Here is an 18,063-nt window from a genome sequence, read left to right as displayed (position 1 = left end):
GCTGCACCTTGCACCTAAGTCACTCTAAAAGCTGCAACTGATGCACTACATTATCACTATGTATGGAGCTTTGGAGCATGCACACTAGCATGGGTTTTTGCTCCTGCTAACAGAAGGCGAGTGTTATATACCCTTAGGTGCAAAACAAAATTGCCTTGTAATTTCGTTCCTTACCACTTTCTCCCCAGACCGCAGGACCCCCATTTTCCCAAAGCGCACGTGGAAGGGGGAGCACTGCAGGTTGCCATTGGGTTGGCGTACGACGATCACATCTATACATCCAGACAGCGTGGCAGGGTTAAGTCCTCTGTACAGTTCTTTCACAGTGACAAATACTTGGCCGGCTAACTGCCCCACGTAGTTCATGGTTTGTGCCTGAAAGATAAAGCAGCGATTATACACAGGGATCTCACATTCCCATAGTTGTCCCTCTCTAATGATGTATTTCCTTACATTGCCAACATCCCTTCAAATTAAGCAGGACTACATATCCCATCATGCTTCATTGTATAGTTAAATGTTACAATTACAGCATGCTGTAGTCTAGCAACATTTTGGGACCCTGAGCTTAAGACACAGGATCCCCAACATTCACCTCTATTGCTTCATGCTCTATAAAACAGCCGTAAGTGTAACGCAGTATTTCAGCTGCCAGACCCCACGTGGTACAGCGTGCGTCACATTGGCCCCCACTCGTGTTATTCCCACGCCGCACACAATCAGCTTGTTTACCGCAGGCTATGAATTGGACCACTTGTTTATCTGGTTTGACTTCAGAGCATGTGAGTGTGGGGGGGTTTATAAAGGCCCTTATTCAGCAAGTCACAAATAAAAAAAAATGGCAAAGGCAGTTTAAAGGGTCTGACCCCTTAGTAGAGACTGATAATGTATTTGCAAGGAGATGAGCAGCATAAACAACACCATACGATGAGACAATATTTATATAACTCGGTGAGACTGCTTGACTCGTAGCCTTAATGGTTGCCACCGTGGGAATGGGAAAGGGAGGGATGTGACAGAACATAAAATTTACAAAATGTATTTTCTTTTTAATTCTGTGTTTTGCAGTAGTTTACAATATTACCATTCTCCATACCCAATATTAAGCATACACTCTTAAAGGAACAGTAACACCAAAAAGTTAAAGTGTTTTAAAGGAATGACAATACAATGTACTGTTGCTCTGAACTGGTACAAAACGGTGTGTTTGTTCACAAAGACTACTATAGTTTAAATAAACAAGCTGCTGTGTAGTCATGGGGGCAGCCATTCAAGCACAAGATACACAGTAGGTAACAGATAAGTACTACTATAGTTTATATAAACAAGCTGCTGTGTAGCCATGATGACAGCTATTCAAGCACAGGATACACAGTAGATAACAGATAAGTTCTGAAGAATCCCATTGTATACTACAGAGCTTATCTGTTATCTGTATTTTCTCCTTTTTCAGCTTTGAATGGATGCCCCCATGGCTACACCAGTTTGGTTATATAAACTATAGTTGTGTTTCTGAAGCTAGTTTTACCAGTGCAGCACAACAGTACATTATATTTTCGTTACTTTAAGACACTTACATTTTCTGGTGTTACTGTACCTTTAAGTCTTACGCACATGCATTTTTTTCTGTGTTTTTCCTGAGTTTAAACACAGGTTTGAGAGCAAATAAACCCATTCGCCAATTGATTTCATTATATTCTGCCTGGCTGTACTCATAAGCGTTCTGAGTTGTGTTTTACTGCACTTGTATTTCAGTGCATTTGTTTAGATGCCTCGTTTTCTTGCGCTTGACGAGCGTTCAGCTATCAATAGAACAGAGGGTTGAGTTTGGAACGGGGAAAAAAAACATCAAACACAATATATGGGTTTTTTCATGCTCAGCGTGCATTTAAGAAAACGCCTGTGTAAGGGCCCTAAAGGCAGCATGCTGTGCAAAATTAGTGTTTCTTTCTAACACCCTCCATGTATATTGGTAGCGCTCTATAATAATTAGTTCTACACCTTATATTACACTTTGTACGTCATGGCCATAGCTCTGTAGCTTCAAATATCAGAGAGGTATTGACAGGAGATGGACAAGCACTGCTGTTATATAAGGGGGATTCCAGGCACATGCCTCTCTGTTGCTCTTCAACTCCGATCTTAGTGAATGTGAAGAATGGCCAACTCCAAGGCTGCAGCTCTCCTGCAGTGGAAGCGAGATGCCTTTGGTTGTTTTATATTTCAATATTTTTATTTGCATTTTAAAGATACATAATGGTCGTCATCAGAAGGAGGATACAAATCGGAATAATATGTATGACATAGCAGCTCAAGTCAATTATAATTTACTTCTCCGTCTTCACATTTCTGTACACCGTCTAATAAATCTATATCAAGTGTCACGTTGTTATTTTTTAACGTTATGACAACCATCTAAGTCTACTAAATACACATTTAACAAACGTTTTAAACAAATGAAACAATAACTTTATGAGACAGACCTGTCTATAGTCTGCTATGGGAGCTATCTAGAATGGTTACAGTATACATTAAATACTAAGGAGCACAATAGGGTTATCGTTCCCATATCAATATATTAACCATGGTGTCCAGATTTTCAAAAATCTGTTATGCATGTCCTTTTTTTTTCATAACTGGAACAAGGATGAAGCGGAGCACACTCCTCACTTCTGTTAGAAGATAACCCGGTGCACAGAGTAAAGGGTACGGCAATCCCCAAACGAATACTTCCAGGAAAGATACACTGGCACACAAGGTAAATTGCAATGCCCCAATACTTTAAAATTATCTTCCGATATATCTTGGCATTGCTATCATACATCGAGATATATGGCAATCTCGTTGATTTACTGGGAGATATGCTTTTTTTAGAAAGTAACTGTTTTCTGGGCATCTTTTTAACCTCTTCTCTATATGCTTCCAGATTAACCCTTTTGTAACCTTTTTCCACAAATTTACTTAACATTTTACTGGACTCGGCTTCATAAAGCTCATCACTGGATGTAATGCGTTTAACCCTCAAAAATTTACTTTTGGGCAAACCTTTAATGAGCCCTGGTGGATGGTAGGATGTGGATTTCAACAGGTTGTTCCGATCAGTTGGTTTAGTGTAAACCGTGGTTACAAATTTACCATCAATATGCATAACCCTTACATCCAAAAAGTGTATTTCAGTAGCATTCATCTCCATTGTGAATTTAATGGTTGAATGAATGCTATTCAAATATAAGAGGAACTCCTCCAAGGCTTCTCTAGACCCAGTCCACAAGAAAAACATGTCATCGACATAGCGCATATAGGCCTGAATGTATTGGGAAAAAAACGTGTTCGAAAAAACTATTGGACTTTAAGCTTGTGATTGGTTTTTAACTTTTAAAGATTACCATATCATGGTGGGATTGGATCACTCAGTGGATGGGAAGGTTGGAGGGTGTCACTCTCTATTTTGTATGTTAATTATCTTAATTGTTTCTATTTTATATTGTATGCACATGGTCACTTTTGTATGCTTGAGAAAGGGGCTCGCCCCAAAACTTTGCACATCCGCACAAATAAACAGCAAGGGGTCACCCTGCACTGCAATTTACCTTGTGTGCCAGTGTATCTTTCCTGAAACATTTTATTTCATAACCCATTAACTATGAAGTGGGGGAGGGGGAGATTATATTTCAAGATGTCTGGATCCTTTTTAAAACTCCATTCACTATTGAAATCATTTTTGAAGCAACTGCCTTCCTCTGGGAGATGAGGGCCTTGCATGAAGATCTGCACCCCTCAAGAGACGTCAATATTGACCAAGAAGATATATAAAAGGCTGACACGAGGTTCTGTCCAGCCAGTAGAGGTGGCAGGTTTGTATGAGCAGCAGCTTCTAAAAATAAACACGTTTCTCGTCTATTGATTATTGGGAAAGTGTCAGAATGCATAAGAGGCCTACAAATGTCCTCTGGGTCCAGTTATTTCACATACGTACATATATTTGTTATTAAACCACTGCACACAATAAAGTCCTGAAATTCCCGTAGTCACCACAAAATGTAAAAAGATATGCATTTAAGGGTAGGGGCACATGGGGAGATTAGTCGCCCGCGATTTTTAAAAGCGTGTTCTGGCGACAAGTCTTCTTTTGTCTTTGCATGCAGCTACATGCAAATCGCCAGCTATTATGCACATAGCGCGATTTGAGATCGCCTGTAGCTCCAAAACACACAGAAACTCTTTTTGGAGCGATTTGTCAGAAATAGCATGTACATAGAGAAGTACTGAAATCTCCTACACACACAGATTAGTAGCCGCAATAGTATATAAATTCTTGCTCTGGCGAAATGACGTGGAGACAACACGCCGAGGGAATGAACGACGAGTCGACTCCCGGCTTTTGCATGGGAGGAGAACGTAGCGCAAAGCACTATGGGATATAAACCACTTGGAATCAAAAGTCGCGTGAAATTTTTCCTGCACAAAGATGATCGAATTATCGCAGCGACTTCCTTTTTAAAAATTCTGGCCGACTAATCTCCCTGTGTGCCCCAACCCTAAAGAGATGAGTCTGACTGCTATCTAAGCAGAACCCCTTTTGTATTAAGTCCCTCTGCCCCCCTGACGGTCTCAACAAGGCTTCCAAAATCTCCTTTCTCCTCTGTACCTCATGGCAAGCCTGGTTCTGCCCCACAATGGTGACCTAGAGGAGTTGGCATCTCCATGTCAGGGCACATTACATCTGGCTCTCAGGTTCCCTGGTGGTAAGGGCTGAGCTGGAACACGTGGACTGGTAGTCAACCAGGTTCTGGTTTCACATATTGACCAAATGTTTTTCAGCGATCTTCCTCTACCTTGCTATAAAGAACGTGCACCACTTTACTGGCCCTTGCTCAAAATGCATCAAGAACCAAAGACTACAAAAACACAGACAGGTGGAAAGATCGATACCTTCCAAGGTCACTTAAATTAGTCCACATTTAAACATTTTGTACAGGTATGGGACCAGTTATCCAGAATGCACAGGACCTGAGGTTTTCCTTTTCCTGATAACAGATCTATCTGCGATTTGGATCTTCATACCTTAAGTCTACTAGAAAATTATTTAAACATGAAATAAACCCAATAGGCTGGTTTTGCTTTCAATAAGGATTAGGGATACACCGACTCCAGGATTTGGCCTTTTTCAGCAGGATTCGGATCGGCAGAATCCTTGTGTCAGGTCGAACCAAATCCGAATAGTAATATGCATCTGTCAATTAGGGGCAGGTAGGGAAATAACGTGACATTTAGTCACAAAAGAAGGATTTTTTCCACTTTTTAACTTTCCTACCCCTAATTTGCATACGCAAATTAGGGTTCAGATTCGGTTCGGTATTCGGCCGAATCTTTCACGAAGGATTCGGGGATTCGCCGAATCCCAAATAGCGGATTTGGTGCATTCCTAATAAGGATTGATTATATCTTCGTTTGGATCAAGCACAAGGTACTGTTTTTAATACAACACAGAAAAATAATAATTTGGAATATTTTGATAAAATGGGAGACAGCCTTTCCATAATTCAGAACTGTCTGGAAAATGGGTTTCCAGATAATGGATCCCATACCTGTACAATCAGCCTATCAGCAAAGATTTTGGTTGCAAAATAATTATAAATTACATTTTGGCAAAGATTTTCCTACAAATTCCCTTTCAAGCTAATTACAATCATATGAACCGAGGCATTGGGCCAAACGAGTTGCAGTCCGTTGCCTTGGAACGATCCAATTAACACATATATATATATATATATATATATATATATATATATATATATATATATATATATATATATATATATATATATATATATATATATATAAAACAGAGCCAGCACAATAAGTGAGAGCACAAGTCGGTCCATAAACTCATTCCAGTGGCCACTTTACAGAGGCTGCTCGAAGGCTTTTAAGAACATCATGGAAAAGCAAATGCCTGCGTACTCGGGCCGTACTTTCCACTGCTTCTGTTGAATCAGTTGAATTAGTGATCCATCACCACATCCCTGGAAAGTCAGCTGATTGCCTGGTGCAGGTAAGTGGTAACCTGTGCTCAGCATCTATAGCCATGCATTTGCTGTGAAACGCCCTACTGCATCTCCTTGCACAAAAGTCAAATATTAAGGGGGTAGTTTACCTTCAAGTTCACTTTTAGTATGTTATAGAATGGCTTATTCTAAGCAACTATTTTATCTGTCTTCATTTTTTATAGTTTTTGTATTACTTGCTTTCTTTTGCCTCTTTGCAGCTTTCAAAAGGGGGTCACTGACCCCAGCAGCCAAAAAACTATAGCTCTGTGAGGCTGCAATTTTATTGTTAGTGTTCCTTTTTATTGCTTGCTTTTTTATTTACAACCTCACCTATTCATATTCCAGTTTTGCAACTGGGGGTCCATTATTCCCTAAATGAATGTGTCACAAATAAATAGCATTATATTTACAAGAAAACATGGGGAAAATAGATTTTAGTGGGAACATCAAAACACTGTCCACGGTTAAAGGAAAACTGTACCCCCCAAACAATGTAGGTCTCTATAAAAAGATATTGCATAAAACAGCTCATAAAGTAAAACCCTGCTCTATGTAAATAAACAAATTCATAATAATATACTTTTTTAGTTGTATGTGCCATTGGGTAATCATAAATAGAAAATTGCCATTTTAAAAAAATAAGGACAGCCCCCTGGGATCGTAGGATTCACGGTGCACGCAAACTAACCAAACAAACCATAAATGTTAGGTCACATTAGCCAATTAACAGACAGAGTTCGGTCTGTTGCTTCCACACTTTTACAGTTAGAGTTTAGTATTTCTGGTCAGGTGATCTCTGAGGCAGCACACAAGGCAAGGCAGGAGATGTAAAAGGGCAATATTTACTTAAAAATTCTTACCAAACTGGCATATATATTTAATATTAGGGATGCACCGAATCAAGAATTCAATCGGGATTCTGCCAGGATTCGGCCTTTTTCAACAGGATTCAGATTCGGCAGAATCCTTCTGCCCGGCCGAACCAAATGCTTATTTGCATATGCAAATTAGTGGCGGGAAGGGATATTGCGTGACTTTTTGTCACAAAACAAGGAAGTAAAAAATGTTTTGCCCATCCCTCCCCGGATTTGGTTCGGTATTAGGCCTAATCTTTCACGAAGGATTCGGGGGTTCAGCCAAATTCAAAATAGTGGATTCGGTGCATCCCCATTTAATATGCCCCTTAATATGATATAAACTAACCGTTGCTTAAATATTCATTTGGGGGGTAAAGTTTTCCTTTAAAGCGGAAAGGAAACCTAGTTGGCGCAAAAACCCTCCCCCCCTCCCGTGTGTTGCCCACCCTCCCTCCTCCCCCCTGGCCTACCCGTCCCATCTTCTTCCACGCGATCTTCTTCCTGCTTTGAATGGCGTTTTGGCGCATGCGCAGTAGGAGCATTTCACCGATACAGATCTACTGCGCACGCGCCAAAAGTCACAAAGTTTTCTTCGTGACTTTTGGCGCATGCGCAGTAGATCGTACTGGCGAAATGCTCCTACTGAGCATGAGCCGGTCAAAGCAGGAAGAAGATCGCGTGGAAGAAGATGTCGTCTGTGAACTCCCTGGACTGGACCTGCGCAGAAGGTTAAGTAACAAGTAAGGGGCATTTGCCCAGCGGGACGGGTAGGCCAGGGGGGAGGAGGGAGGGTGGGCAACACACGGGAGGGGGGGGAGAGTTTTTGCGCCAACTAGGTTTCCTTCCCCTTTAAACATCAGGGATGTAACAAGAGTCCAAAGAGCCAATAACTACTATGAACAAAAAACACCAGTTTGAGATCTTGACAATTTCTGCAATGTACTGTAAAAAATAAATGTTGCACCTGACCTAGTAAACCAAAGCAACCAATCAAAAAGTAGCATTTACTAATTCCCTGTTTGAAAGTATGTCATAAATACTAATATCCGATTGGTGCAAGCAGACCATGACAAGCAGGCAGAAGTCCTGAAGTACAGGATAAAGTGTGATGTCAGCAGCAGTGAGGGCAAAAGATCAGAGGATGATTTAGGAGGTATGCCGAGGGGTGGGGTCCTTGGGGCCTGAGCACTGAGAATGAAATGAAGTCAAAGGTAAAAATATGCATTGTATGTGTTTAAGTTAAACAAATATTCACAGGCCAAATTACCTAGTGGGTCCAGCAAGGGTACATGAAAGAATAAGAGAATTAGAAGGCAAGTTAGAAGAGGTATGAGAGAGAAAAACAGAAAGAGGGAACATCCAAGCAAACTGGGAACAAGTCTGGCAGTGTGTCGTTTGCTCCCCATAAGGTTGGCTATCACTAGAGTACACATGGGCAGAACTGTACAGAACTGATATGGCAGCACCGCAACACAAGCCTAAGAATCAAACCACCCAATGGCATTTCATGGCCATACAGGCTGAGATCCGCTTGTTGGTCCAAAGCTTAAAGGGGTGGTTTACCTTAAAGTTAACTTTTAGTATGTTATAGAATGGCTAATTCTAAGCAACTTTTCTATTGGACTTCAATTATTTCTATTTTATAGTTTTTGAATTATTTATTTTCTTCTTCTGACAAATACGAAATACAAATGAATTGTTATTCAGGATGCATCGAATCCAGAATTCGGTACAGGATTCTGCCTTTTTCAGCAGGATTCAAATTTGTCTGAATCCAAGTGCCTGGCCAAACCGAGTCCAAAAAACCATGTGGCTTTTCATCACACAAACAAGGAAGTCAAAAAAATGTTTAACCGCTCATTGTGCCCACTGTTCAGATTTGATTCGGTATTCGGCCGAATCTTTTAATAAAGGATTCAGGATTCTACCAAATCCTTAAATAGTAGATTTGATGCATCCCTTATTGTTATTGCTACTTTATAATACTCCTCTTTCTATTCAGGCCTCTCCTGTTCATAGTGCAGTCTCTTAAACAAATCAATGCATGGTTGCTAGGATGATTTGGAACCTAGCAAACAAATAGCTGCCAAAATTACAAACTGAAGAGCTGCTGAATAAAAAGTTAATAACTCTAATAAAAAACACAAATAATAGAAAATGAAAACCAATTGCAAATTGTCTCGGAATATCACTCTCTACATCAAAATTAATTTGAGCAACCCCTTTAATGAAGTCGGCAGTTATGAACGCCCTGTGTATGGCCAACTTTTGTTCTCCAAAATACTAGGCATGCCAGACTTCATTACAGATGGAAGAGAAGTAGCCAATGAGAATCACCAGAGCTTTTGTTTTTATTATTTTTATCAATCGTACATTCATATAACATCAGCATACTGATGAGTAATTTTAGCTTGCCAATATTACACTGTAATTAAACACCAGGTAAGAGCCACAGGCATGTAACCTTTGTAAACTTTGCTCCTTTGGTCTTGGGGTACCTTCAGCATATATTCTATTTTAGATTCTATTAAAGGAGACATTTTTGTGTGAAAAACTAGAATGCACCAGTGCATTATACTCTTTTAAATATAGAGGAATTATGCTTACAAAAGTCATGGGTCAGGCAGATTTATTGAATATTTCTGCAAAAACCCTAATACCTCCCTGCTCTTCCACTTCCTGCTCCCTGAATTCTCTGGCTGTGCGGGGGGGGGCAGAGGCACTCAGCTTACTACACTAGGATAGAAACCAATCAGCAGCTAAGCTGACCTAATAGGGAACTGAAGCCTGTCTTTGCTTGTATGACTGCAGGGCTGTGATTGGCTGTCCCCTCCTACTGTGCTTCTGGCAGGGACCATTAGGACATGCCCACCCCTCATTTGAAACATGGACAGTGAACAGAGAACAATTATGGGGAGCTCCAATAAAGGGGCCATTTTTGAAGACAATATTAATTTACAGCCAAAAGTAAAACCAGCAACATATATTATACATTATTGCCAACAAAATAAAGGCTTTTTCAATGATCCTATATGTCTCCTTTAAGCTGGATAAAACCACACACACATCACGACTCCCATATGGTCCTCTTTATAGACCTGTTTAATGTTCTCCTAGAAGTTTCTTATAAACAGCATATCTTATTAAAGCCAACAGTAAAACCAGCACCATATATTAATATATTATTGCCAATGATCGTATATGTCTCCTTTAAGCTGGATAAAACCACACACACATCACAACTCCCATATGGTCCTCTTTATAGACCTGTTTAATGTTCTCCTAGAAGTTTCTTCTAAACAGCAACCCTCTGCAGCCCTTTAAGCTGGGTTCCTGAGGCCGCACGTAAAGAAGAAACCATCACAAAAAAAGTGACGTTGATTTAAAAGGTTTAAATGGCTGGAATACACACATTGCTTTGTGCCATGGTTGGCGTGAGCATAACATACTGTACATGTAAAGAGTCTCACTGCTCCTTACGTAGATTTATTGCCCTTGGATGAGTTCCAGGCTACTGAAGCTGAGATTATTCTGGCAAAGGTACAGGAATTTGCAGGCCTAAAACAAAGTGCAATACATCCAGCTCCTGGCACTTGGGCTAACCTTTTCAGTAGCACTGGCGCCTAGCGGCCTACCATAATATTGCTTCCAAACATATAGGATGGCCTAGGGGATGGCAATATTTAAAGGGATTTTGTCACGATTTTTATGGTGTAGTTTTTATTTCTAAATTACACTGTTTACACTGCAAATAATTCACTCTACAATATAAAATTCTATCCCTGCACCAGCAAGAGTATTTTTTTTTTTTATTTATAATATTGGTGTATAGACAGCCATCTCAGGTCATTTTGCCTGGGCATGTGCTTTCAGAAAGAGCCAGCACTTTAGAATGGAACTGCTTTTTGGCAGGCTGTTGTTTCTTCTACTCAATGTAACTGAATGTGTCGCAGTGGGACCTGGATTTTACTATTGAGTGCTGTTCTTAGATCTATGGTCTGCATGTTTTATCTCCGACCCTAGACACCCAGCATAATGAGCTGCATAGAATCCAAGAAGGCAATTTCCACCTTTTGACTGTTGCCATTGCCCTAAGGCTGGGCTTTCAGGGATATATAGGAGAGTAACTGGGCATTCTCCCCAAACTAATCCTCTTTGGGCTCCCCTAAGGTTACATTTGTGCAGTTAAAGGGAATGTTCATCTTCAAACAGTTTTTTTTCAGTTCAGTTTGTTTCAGATTGTTCACCAGAAATAAAGACCAAATACATTCTATTTTCTATTTGCGATTTTTTTTGCTAATATTGAAGTGTAAAGTTTAATTTTTCACTTTCTAAAGCAGCTCTGGCAAGGAGGGGGGGTCGCCGACTTGAAGTACCGTATATACTCAAGTATAAGCCGACCTGAGTATAAACTTATTGACTCTAGTATAAGCCTAGACACAACTACAGCCCTGTCTCCCAGCAGCTCACATTCCGCCAAAGCGACCCCCACAGCGATCAACCAGACTTCTTTGCAAAGTTGATGGTGACAGAGAATTGCCAAACGGATTACTGTGTGCGTTGTCCCACTGTCCCACTACCATGTGCAGAGGGTGCTGTGTGATATTGCCATCACTGTTATTCTTTCATATAACCAACAGATGGCACTGTGTGATATTGCAGTCACTGTTAATCTTTCGTATAACCAACAGAGGGCGCTGTGTGATATTGCCATCACTGTTAATCCGTCATATAACCAACAGAGGGTGCTGTGTGATATTGCAGTCACTGTTATTCTTTCATACAACCAACAGAGGGCGCTGTGTGATATTGCAGTCTCTCCCCAAGCGAACTGTTGGTATAGGAATGATTAAAAGTGACTGCAATCTCAGCTACTGCCCGCTGACTCGAGTATAAGCCGAGGTAGACTTTTTCAGCACATTTTGGATGCTGAAAAACTCGGCTTATACTCGAGTATATACAGTATTTTAAATTGATACATTGAGTTGATACATTTGTTATCTTTGTCCACGCTGAGCAAAATCCCTGAATTTAATTAAAGGTGGCGGATACAATTGAAAACCATAAAAAGCATGGACATTTTAGATATAAGGATTTTAGATATAAGGACAAGTTTACTGCTTTCCATAATGGGTCCAGGTGCTCATGCTCAAAACCCTCAGCAAAGGGGAGCTACATGCAAACACCTTGAATAACGAGCAGGCACCATTCCGGAAAACCAAAAAAAAGTTGCATGTTAGAATTGATACAATAGTTGCTAATATTCCCACAGATGCTACTGAGAAATATATCAACTAATTGTATCAACTAAATGGAGCAAATTGTAACAGTTCAGAATCTCTTTCTGGATCACTGAGCTGCCAGACTGAGACACTAAAGACACAAACATTAAACTTCAATCTTGGGAAAACTGTAAAAAATAAAAGATGGAAAGCAATTAAAAAAAAGTATTTGTTAATGGTGAACAAACTGAAAACAACAGAACTAAAATAATGCGTTTGGAAACACATCCTAAGTGACAGTTGCAGTTATTACATATTATATCATAATATATTCAATGTATATGACCCCCCCCCCTCCAAAGTGACACAGAGGTTTATGAGTTTGGCATCATCTGTCTAAATGATAAATCTGTGCAGCCGGGTAATCTGCTCACCAGTTTCTATTTAGGGATAGTCATGAAACATAAAAACACCGACAGATGGCTGCTGATACATTGTATAACCTAAGTCAGACCCAAGCGAGTAGGCAGGGGGCACATTGCTGTCACATAAACCTTCATTCCACCTATAATGATCCCCAACTGCATGAACCCACACTTCTGTAGGTAGACCTGGACTATTACATGAGCGGCTCAGTCAAATCACACCTGCATGCATGGACTAGCCCACGCCTCCAGGTTCAATAGCCTTAGGCAAAAATATAAATTTGAGTTTACTTCCCCTTTAGCCAGGGTCCCTTGAAACCACCAGCCTTGCAAGGCGGCACTAAATACAAGGTATCACTGCACTTACTATAAATGGATCTGGGATTATTATGAATTTCTCTCCCCAGTAGACAAATGAAACCTCCATAAACAGGGGCTGATACAGAGGGTCCCTAGGGAATTTGTGTTGCAGATGCAGTAAATGGATAAGGAGGCAGGGAGTTAGGCAGGGAGTTTTGTTTGAGGGGCTAGTTCTGCTCCTCTCACCTCTATTCCCCTCTATTCCTGGCTGCTACTGAACCAGAGTCACTGCCTGTGTGTAATAAGGCAAACGCCTCTCTGTCCTTCACCTTCCCCATTCAGGCATCCGACGCAATTGCCCTCACAGCACGTATCCTGCATTTAAAAGAAAACACTTGAGTGTAATTAAGAAGCTGCAGCTCCTCCTCCTCGTCTGGAGGAAATAGTAACACAGCCGCAAGTTCCCTCTCACTGTGTCACCATAGACATTTAAAGGGCAAGTGGTTTGGGAAACGGTTCCACTGCAATCACAGAGTCTTTGTGCTGCTTTCCCACCATGCACTGCCCAGTCACCTACCCACCTAAAATGTATACTTAGCATTTGTCAGTCGCCAACCTACCCACCCACTTATCTACAGTGCGGCCTTAGCATCGGCTGGCCACCTACCTATCTACAGTACAGCACTGGCCAGCCACATACCTACCTACAGTGCACACTTACCATTGAGTAGCCACCTACCTATCCACAGTGTATACTAAGCACTGGCCAGCCACCTACCTTTCTACAGGGCACACCAGCCACCTACCTACCTACAGGGAAGCCACCTACCTGCACACTTAGCATTGGACAGCCACCAACCTTCCTATAGTGCATACATAACACTGGCCAACTATCTACCTACCAACAATGCAAATTTAGCATTCCACAGCCACCTACCTAACCACCAAGCTTAGTGCTGCTCAGCCATCTACCCTTCAACAGTACAGCCTTAGCATTGGCCCGCCAATTATCTATCTACAGATAAGATTTAGCAATGCCTAGTCAACTACCTACCAACAGTACTGTGTTAGAACTGCCCAACAATCTACCCACCTACAGTGTAGTATAAGCAGTGCAGCCCTATCACTGGCCAGCCACATACATAACTAGAGTGCATACTTAGCACTGGCCAGCCACATACATAACTAGAGTGCATACTTAGCACCAACCAGCCACCTACATAACTAGAGTGCATACTTAGCACTGGCCAGCCACCTGGCCCGGACTGGCAATCTGTGGGTTCTGGCAAATGCCAGAGGGGCTGCTATAAGGTATTATAGAAAGTCAGTATTTAGTGGGCTGGTGGGGGCAGTTTGGGCATCTGTGTGGGCTGATTGGGCCTCTGTGTACCAGAAATGGCAGGGCCTTTTTTAATACCCAGTCCGGACCTGACGCCACCTACATAACTAGAGTCCAAACTTAGCACCGGCCAGCCACCTACATAATTAAAGTGCATTGGCCAGCCTCCTACCTACCTGCAGTGTAGTCTAGGCACTATTCTTCCACCCACACACCTACAAGTCAGATAATTTCCATAAGCATCAGTGGGGTCTACTTAGTGACAAACATGGTTTTTTGATGCCTAATATTAAAACTGGAAAATGAACAGATAGCAAAACATCCATATAGGCAATCTAGTTCAGGGCCTACAACCCCCAGAATCCTCCAACAGCATCTGACTGTTCCCGTATACATGACACAAATCCAATAGCTAGAGGGTTAGTATGTACTACTACTCCTAGTTCTGTTTGTCCTGACTGCATTTAAATAATATGCTTGTTCCTGCCAAGAAAGTGAACTTATTGCCATAAAGATACAGCACACACACATAAACATGAATATGCCATACATATTTTTAGGTATTATGCTACCACACTACAATTCCCAGCATTCTCCATCAGCTAATCTCCCAGGGGGGCCACAAACACCTCTAAACTAAAAACAGATGATATAGAGATAATAGATGAGAAGTAGATGACATGGAGAGATATAGATCTGCCAAACCCACATGCTATCCATTGACAGACAATGGGCTTGTCGTTGAACTACAAATCCCAGAATCCCCTAACAGCTGGGGAGCCCTCTGCTAAACCGACACAAATACATTCGGCTGACAGTTGTGAAGATATTCGGATGGCCCTGAAAGAGGATGTGGTTTGGTACTAATATCACATGAAAAGCCATTGATACATTAGCCAGGGAATGAAGACAAACTGAATGAAGGGAATGCAGGCAAGGGACAGTATATGTGTGTAAATAAATAACATCCCTGCACACCCAGTGAGACCCTTCCTTACTCAGTGTTGGTGGAGAGAAGAGACCGCACGGGTTCCTAAGCGGCGACAGCAGCGGATCCCTAGAGTGTTGGTGAGACAGCTGAAGGAACAGTCCAAAGTGGCGGTGCGGAGAGGGGGAGTGACACACACAGTGACATACAGCAGCGGACACATCAGCAGCTCCTCATATCTATGCACACCCCCTTCTGAGCGGGAGCGTTCCGTCAGTCCTCCTGTATCCCCAGCTTTGAATTAGTAGCGGCCCCTACCACCCAGCAGCCTCACTCGCACATAGTAACCGCCTTCCCCCGGCAGTGCCCCTTTTTGCGTAAGGAAGTAAATGAGCCTGTCCCTTCTGCACCCATGCTTATTAGTGATTTAGTCTTAGGGAGGAGGCTGAGGTGATCAGGCTAGCCAATCAGCGTGCTGCATTTTCTCAGCCCAACGCTAGATTACACTGGTGGAGCTGGTGTGATTCTTGAGTGTGTGATGTGAGTGTGATTCTTCTGGTAATAAATAGTGCACAATACTGGTAGGATTGGGGGGAATGTGCTACAGAAATAGAGCACAATACTGGTAAGCTGCTGTGTAGCCATGGGGGCAACCATTCAAGCACAGGATATACAGTAGATAACAGATAAGTACTACTATAGTTTATATAAACAAGCTGCTGTGTAGCCATGGGGGCAGCCATTCAAGCACAGGATACACAGTAGATAACAGATAAGTACTACTATAGTTTATATAAACAAGCTGCTGTGTAGCCATGGGGGCAGCCATTCAAGCACAGGATACACAGTAGATAACAGATAAGTACTACTATAGTTTATATAAACAAGCTGCTGTGTAGCCATGGGGCAGCCATTCAAGCACAGGATACACAGTAGACAACAGATAAGTACTACTATAGTTTATATAAACAAGCTGCTGTGTAGCCATGGGGGCAGCCATTCAAGCACAGGATACACAGTAGATAACAGATAAGTAATACTATAGTTTATATAAACAAGCTGCTGTGTAGCCATGGGGGCAGCCATTCTAGCTGAAAAAGGAGAAAAGTCACAGGTTATTAGATGACAGATGAGCTTTGTAATGGAATACAATGGTATTTTGTAGAGTGCATCTGTTATCTATTATGTAACGCAGGGTTGCCACCTGTCTGGTTTTGACCCAGACAGCCCGGTATTTTGAAGGGCTGCCTGCGTCAAAACTGCCTGCCCTGTTTCCCAAATTAGGAAAACCGGGCAGGACACCCTGTGATTCACATGGCGATTGCAGTGTCATAGCCCCGCCCCCAATGTCACTGCCTGCCCCCTGCCCCAGGGTTGCCAGGTCTAATCTTCAAAACCAACCCAAAACTAGCCAAGAGGCACTTCAAAAGTAGGCCAAAATAACACATGTGCAGTGAAAAAAACAAAGTCTAAAAAATAAATAAATATATGTGAAAATAAGCATTTTCAATTTTCACTGATTTGCAAATTTTTCTATAAAGCAAAGTGGGAAAGATTCACCAGTCACCAGGGGGGTAACTACAGAGGGGGGCTCAGGAAGTATAGGGGCCACACGAGGCCCGAATGCATATAAAATTTCAATAAATATTGGTAAAACAATTCAACCTCTAGACAGCAGATTTTTCCCCCAAATTTGTCTGAAATAGAGGAAAGTGACCGCCCAAAATCTAGTAATTCCCAGCTTCTACACAAGTCAGTCCTATTGCATGCTGGATATTTTAGTCTTACATAAAACTTGGCAGTCTGCAAATTATTAAACAAAAACTGCATTACCCAACATGCATTGGGAGACGCAGGCTTGGCACATTAGGGCAAGAAAAAACTTTGGCTGGTTTCCAAAGTTAAAACCAGCCAAAGGCCCAAAAAGTAGCCCAAAACTGTACCTTGGCTAGCTTGTATTCAAAACTGGCCTGGACTTTAAATTAATAGCCCAATTTGGCTGGAAACCAGCCAATCTGGAAACCCTGCCCTGTCCGGTCTTCACCAGGCTAAAAGATGGCAACCGTAATGTAACATGTGCCTCGAATGGCTGCCCCCATTGTTTACACAGCAGCTTATTTATATAAACTGTAGTAGAGTTTCTGAAGCAAACACCAGTTTTACCAGTGCAGAGCAACATTGCATTATATTTTAATTACTTTAAAACACTTTAATTTGTTGGTGTTACTGTTTCTTTAAAGTTTGCTACTTGTCTGTTAAGCAACCAATCAGCAGGTAGCATTTACTGATCAGCTGTTTAAAAACTGTGGATGTGCCAAATCCACTATTTTGGATTCGGCCTAACCCCCAAATCCTTCACGAAAGATTCAACTTAATCCAAACCCTAATTTGCATATGCAAATGAGGGGTGGGAAGGGGAAAATGTTTACGTCCTTGTAAAGGAAATCATGGGATTTCCCTCCCCACCCCTAATTTGCATATGCGATGAATCTCTCAGGAGCGCATTTTGCCTCCCCCGGTAACTAGTGGGATGCCACCGCCTGAGGCCAGTTTCTCAACTCGTCTCATTGTCGCAGCGCCACTGATTATTGGTCTTTTAACCATTTGTCTTTCTAACTCCTGGGTTTTTTTCTAGTACATTTGTGGAAATTTCCACTGCAGAACGTGTACAATCCAAGCACATCATACATTGGGCAATAATGGCTGCCATCTTTGGCCCTCTTTTGAATGAAATGTCAGCTCATTGGTCTGTGTTCATCTGGAACTGAAAGAAATTGAGTTCCATGACTGATAATCAAGTCATTAGATGTTTATCTCTAGATTTGCTCACTAGAGACCTTTGTCTGTACAAAATGACTTGTTTATGTCTTTGGGGCAGGAAGTTACCTGACTTACATAAGGCCATTAGGAGTTGACATAAGACGAATGAACGTATACCAGGT

The 18,063-nt window shown here is 41.7% G+C and overlaps 1 protein-coding gene across 7 annotated transcripts in view; it reads right to left on the bottom strand.

Annotated features, from left to right (window-relative positions):
• Positions 1-15,529, bottom strand: part of lpin1.S (lipin 1 S homeolog) — a 61,701-nt gene extending 46,172 nt beyond the window's left edge. For 3 of the 7 annotated variants that reach the window (XM_018265948.2, XM_041565059.1, XM_041565061.1), the window contains exons 1-2: positions 15,192-15,527; positions 175-375 (exon numbers count right to left, since the gene is read on the bottom strand). In XM_018265948.2, coding sequence (XP_018121437.1) covers positions 175-366 — 192 coding nt within the window. In that variant the 5' untranslated portion in view covers positions 367-375; positions 15,192-15,527. Of the gene's footprint in view, positions 1-174; positions 376-13,100; positions 14,150-15,191 lie in introns of those variants that run through there. The other 4 variants (XM_041565060.1, XM_041565057.1, XM_041565058.1 and 1 more) reach the window with 4 other exon arrangements.
• Positions 15,530-18,063: the final 2,534 nt, after the last annotated feature.

Source organism: Xenopus laevis, chromosome 5S (assembly GCF_017654675.1).
Source record: "Xenopus laevis strain J_2021 chromosome 5S, Xenopus_laevis_v10.1, whole genome shotgun sequence".
NCBI classification, from domain to species: domain Eukaryota; kingdom Metazoa; phylum Chordata; class Amphibia; order Anura; family Pipidae; genus Xenopus; species Xenopus laevis.
This window is presented reverse-complemented; position numbering and strand designations above follow the sequence as displayed.